Source organism: Mesitornis unicolor, unplaced genomic scaffold (assembly GCF_000695765.1).
Source record: "Mesitornis unicolor isolate BGI_N332 unplaced genomic scaffold, ASM69576v1 scaffold41058, whole genome shotgun sequence".
In the NCBI taxonomy this organism is placed as follows: domain Eukaryota; kingdom Metazoa; phylum Chordata; class Aves; order Mesitornithiformes; family Mesitornithidae; genus Mesitornis; species Mesitornis unicolor.
Window position 1 is genome coordinate 8,427 of NW_010200834.1, and position 5,298 is coordinate 13,724.

The 5,298-nt window shown below is 41.6% G+C and overlaps 1 protein-coding gene across 1 annotated transcript in view; it reads right to left on the reverse strand.

The window, feature by feature from the left end:
• LOC104544867 (probable ATP-dependent RNA helicase DDX43) overlaps nt 1–5,298 on the reverse strand; it is a 19,981-nt gene that overhangs the window by 8,259 nt on the left and 6,424 nt on the right. The window contains exons 3-7 of the mRNA XM_010189856.1: nt 5,155–5,287; nt 4,466–4,521; nt 3,956–4,073; nt 2,502–2,609; nt 1,824–1,905 (exon numbers count right to left, since the gene is read on the reverse strand). Coding sequence (XP_010188158.1) covers nt 1,824–1,905; nt 2,502–2,609; nt 3,956–4,073; nt 4,466–4,521; nt 5,155–5,287 — 497 coding nt within the window. The remainder of the gene's footprint in view (nt 1–1,823; nt 1,906–2,501; nt 2,610–3,955; nt 4,074–4,465; nt 4,522–5,154; nt 5,288–5,298) is intronic.

Here is a 5,298-nt window from a genome sequence, read left to right on the forward strand (position 1 = left end):
CCCAGGGAGGTGGTGGAGTCCCCATCCCTGGATGTATTTAAAGAGCGGGTAGATGAGGTACTTAGGGATATGGTTTAGGGGGTAGACAGGAACGGTTGGACGTGATGATCTCAGAGGTCTTTTCCAACCGAGCGATTCTGTGATTCTTCTAACTTTTAAGAAAGCTTTACTACAGAAACACTTGTGGAAGTATCAATTACCATTCTTTCTTAAGAATGACTAATTTGAAGTTATATATGGGTATCGACATGAACTGCAGTCCTGTCATATCAGACTTCAATTATACTCTATTACAAATTAAATAACTGTGACAAGTTTTTAAACCTAAAGACAACTCAGAACTCAGAGCAATGGATTGGACGGCTTTGTCAGAACCTTATATACTGACAAAAAACTTCCCGAAATATTGTCAGAGCAGCCCCCTGGGTGTTTTAGCAAATACAAACAGAACAGTTTATAGAAAAAGAATGTGCTCAGGAAGACAAGCTGCAACTCCCCACTCCCAAAAAAACTCCCCAAACCAAATGAACAAAACCCAAACCACAACGCACACAAAAAGCTACATTAAAAACTGTGATTATGAGGCTCCCTCCAGTTAAGAGGTATTAACATGTATAAATAGTTTATCTTCATTCCAGTCCTGCACTCTTCTGAAGATTCACACAGAATCACAGAATCACTTGGTTGGAAAAGACCTCTGAGATCATCATGTCCAACCGCTCCTGTCTACCCACTAAACCATATCCCTAAGTACCTCATCTACCCGCTCTTTAAATACATCCAGGGATGGTGACTCCACCACCTTCCTGGGCAGCCTGTTCCAGCTTCTGACGACCCTCTCAGTAAAGAACTTCTTTGCTTCCACTCAGCAAATAGTTCTACTGCAACCAGGGTGTGGGCTGGGAAAAGAATGGGTAATTCAAACCTTCCTCATGTTTACAAAGAGCCTTTTTTTCCCAATTACTGGGTTTTTTTTCCTTAGAGTAAACGGATTAGATGATCAAGGAAAAACATGTCTTTATCACACAACTGCTGTTCCTCAGTGCACTTTCTGAATCTAACAGTGACACATACACAGGTGCCAATTCCACGCTTTGCCCACTGTGGCAAGGTTTCTCTGGTGGGCATGCAAGAGAAAAAACAGAGCATGCAAAAAGAAAAGTAATAAAAGGTAACACTTCAAGAATGTTCACCAACTTCATTAGAGCTACAGAAAAGGGTTGAAACTGTTAGCAGAGCCTGAACAGAATCACAGAATATGAGGAGTTGGACAGAAGATCTGCTTTTCTTGCAAGTTAATGATGTAGACTGCTGGAACAAAATGAATGGATACAGGCATGTACTCACCAGGATGCATTTGTACAGACAAGACAGATAGACAGATAGGAAGACAACAGTAGCAGAAGTTGAAATTTGTTTTGAAGATGGGATTTCATTAAAGTACATGGTGATAAAAAAGGCAGCCAAGAGATATTCAACATGTGAATAATCATATTTGGAGGACCTAGAAAACATTATGAAATCCAAAGAAATAGCCAAAAGCCAGTGAACTGTCTTGGATATTTTTCCTTCTCAAAGTGAACTCGATCAAACGCTCTTAGAGAAGCGGTTAACCCCTGAAGTTATTTTTTGAGCAACAAATAATACCTCACCTGCTAGTTATTTTTTAATTCCTAAGGAAGAACTCCCAAGAAGATCTAAGCTATTACTAGACCCTAACATTAATAGATCTGTCTCAGTATTTCATTTCCCACTTTCTGGGCTTCACAGCTTCATAGTTTTTTTTTGGCCAAGTAGCTGATTCCCCATAGAAATGATCTTACCGCCACAGCTCCACTTCTTCTCGTGACATAGATGCAGTCCTTGACGACTCTTTATAGAAGTTTTTCTCAATGGGAGGCAAGCCTTCAACAAATTAGAAAAAGGAAAGTTACGTCAGTAAGAAACGCTACAGATTCGGGGCAAGTCTGCTAAAGCTGAAGGTGAAAATCCCAAAACCCACAAAGTGCCTTGTACTAGGAGACAAGGCAACAGTGGTGGAAGTCTGTAGTTCATGTAAAAGGTAAAGGCTGAGACAAACACTTAAGTATCTGCAAAAGAACCACTTCTGCATATTTCAAGTTCTCAAGTAATTTCTACTAATATCTAGAGTATAATATTTAGCTATTTTCAGATTTTTGCTGAGGCCACATTCAAAACAACAGCATTATCAAAGGGTGAAGTCAAAATACCAATTGAGTAGCAAATTTAAGTCTTCACACAGCCACTAGAGTGTCCTCCACAACCATGCTGAGAACTGCTGACATGGTTACTTCACTGCAAACACTTAAACTGGCACACTGATTCAGTCAGTTCGAAGCAAAAAATAATAATAATTAAAAAAACAACAACCAAAACCAAAAACCAAAAGCAAACCAACTAATCCAGAACAAAACATTTAAGCATTCAACAAATTTATCATACAAAGACAAGTACCACACAATCAAAATTTTGAAACTAACCTGCCCACTTCATAGCTTCGTATTTAGCTCTGTTTTCATGGATAGAGGCCCAGTTAATCACCGGCTTCTTTGGATTATTTTCAGGCTGGAGAACATATGAGGTTTTTCCTGTGAAGTTAGGACCAAAACGCTGATGTTTGATGGAATCTCTTGCAGGGTGGGGGTGACTCCCCCCCTCAAAATAAACACTTTATTTGCTTTTTCTTTTGCAAGGCCTCTTATGTGATTGTGAATATACAGGAAGCGTTTAAATAGAAAATTCTTTCCTAGGTCTTAGCCCAAAACATTGGCAAAATCTGTACAAATCCAGTTCTGACCAAAAAAAAAGAGAAGCATTTCAACATCTTTAGCTACTTAAAGAAAGTAATGACAGGGTTCAAAATGCAGCTCCTCCAGCAATAAAATAAGGCTTGTTGTGCAGCAGGCTTTTGAAAAACTTGTCAGCCCGGTAGGCGACATGCAGGCAAAGCTGTACTTTTAACAGCTACAAGAGCAAGTTTTACTTCTAAAGCATACACCACCACAATAAAGTCTCAGTGCAGTTACACCCTACATGCCTTTTCTGATGAGGTTAATGCTTAAGAAAGGAAGGCTTTACACTGAAGATGTAAGGGGTAGCACAATTACGTATCAGGAAACGCGGAAGATACAGTCACACGTACTCAGGCAGCGTTAACTATCAGTAGCCTCTTAAAACGCACGCACCCACCCTCTGTGCATTTCTAAAATCAAAACTCACAACTACTCCATTCCTTATTCTAATGCTGCGAAACAACTCTCAGATCCCTTCTTCCTCATCAGTGCCTCAAGATCAACACCTATGGATGTTGTTTGCCTGTGCAAAAGTCTTGGGAGCACACACAAGACAAATACCAACAACCTAAGCAGCACCTCAACATACAATCATTACTTATATACCCACACAAAGTTAACATAATAAAGCCTAGTAAAGTGAGGTGAGATGGGCAACATCAAATCTTAAATGCTGACTTCCCATGAAAGAAGTAAGAAGTCAGCATCACTCATGCTATAATCTGTATATGTTTACTTTACAGGCTACATTAATTAAAGCTTATTGAATTTTAATATTGCACAGATACTACATTAAAGCTTAAATTACAGCCAATACTTGTATTTTGGGTGAAGCTGACTGATAGTGCAAGAAACCAAGCAGTACAACACTCCGCATTCATTAGAATTGTTGAAAACACATAGGAACAGATTTTTACAGAAATCTGGCAGTTTGAGCAGGGGAAACTATTCAGAGCTGAGAAAGGAGCATGTTTAGGTATTTCCATTTTAAGAAGGTGTGCCGTTGCCCAAGAACAAGGTGAAAGTTAATTCACTTTGGTAAAATACTACTAACATAAGAACACTCCAGCAAACTACCAAATATACAGGAAGAGTATTTTTTTTCTTTCCAAGAACGTATTTCTTACCTTTCTCAGTCCCACCTCTCAAGTAGTTTTGTCCAGATCTTCTAACAGTATCATCAATCAACATCTTGGCCTTGATTTGCGCATCAGTGCTGCCAAAAATCTTTACTTCAGCTTCAGAGTTTCCCTTTGTAATCTACGTTCAAAAAACCCTATTGAGTTGTTTTTTTTTAAATACTGGAAAGACAAACATTATGTAAGAATACATACTGAAAACAATACATTTTTTTTTTCCTCTGAGTTTCAACTTCTCTTCCCAGGAAAAGGCCCTTTAATTCCCTTTCTAAAAGAAAGGGAAATAAATGCATACTTAAGAAAAAAAAAGTCAAGAAGATTTTCCTACTTTCACATACCAGTCAAGCTGCACCCTCAATTCTACTTCCTTTTCACCAGCTCTTATAAAAGAGTGGAATTACTACAGTGATTGCAACACCCTTCAACTTGCTGCAGTAACTGTTTTACATGGAAGCAAGACCAAAGTATGTTCCCACCAGAGTCCAGGCCTGGATGCCACACAGCACATGGTACCTTTATCCTGGAGCCCGAAGAATCCTCAAGCTCTCTAATTTTAGTTCCACCCCGACCTGTTATAAAGATATACTGCAGGTATAACAGAGATTTAGGCCACATTGTCAAAAAGTACACATGGTAACTATAAGTATTTTGCTTGCGATCAAAACCTAAGACCTTTATATCCATAAATAAAAGAACTTGTGACACTAAAGGGTTGGAAAATGCAGGTAACTCTTTTGGCAGTTAAGCAAACACAAGGTGCATAGGGAGCAGAGGGGAGGCAACCCAGTTGAAGCGATGAAGTAGCAAAACTAGCTCAAGAGAGAGCCAGCCTTCCTCCACACAACCAGAGAAGGGCTGCAGCCCACCTACCGACTGCTGGCCATAAGAAACTGCCATCAACCCAACCCCTTGAGGGAGGAAAAGCTCAGCTACCCTGGCGAGCGGGAGAGCTCTACTTTCTGGCCAGTGCCCTGCAAAAGCATCCTGCCACACCCGGGGGAGAAAGATGTATGGGGAATCAAAGGGCCAGGGCCCTTCCAAGGCCAGCGAGACGGAAGGCAGCGGTGCACCTCTTCGGGGCACACAGGGAGGGGCAGAGGGGACCACAGGAACAAACCTCTCCGCTGCCGGGTCCTCTCCTCCTCCCACCCGCTTACCTCAGCGCCAAACAGACTGAGGGGTGGGGATGCGACCGTTATTACCTATGAGGACCCCGACCAGGGCTCTATCGAGGTAGAAGCAGAGGGGCGCCACTGCGTCCTCAGCCTGGCCAGGGGCGGCTCGGGGCTGCCACTCCCGCGGCGCCTCCCTCGGGGCGCGGAAGCCTTCAGAGCCCTGAGGCGCCG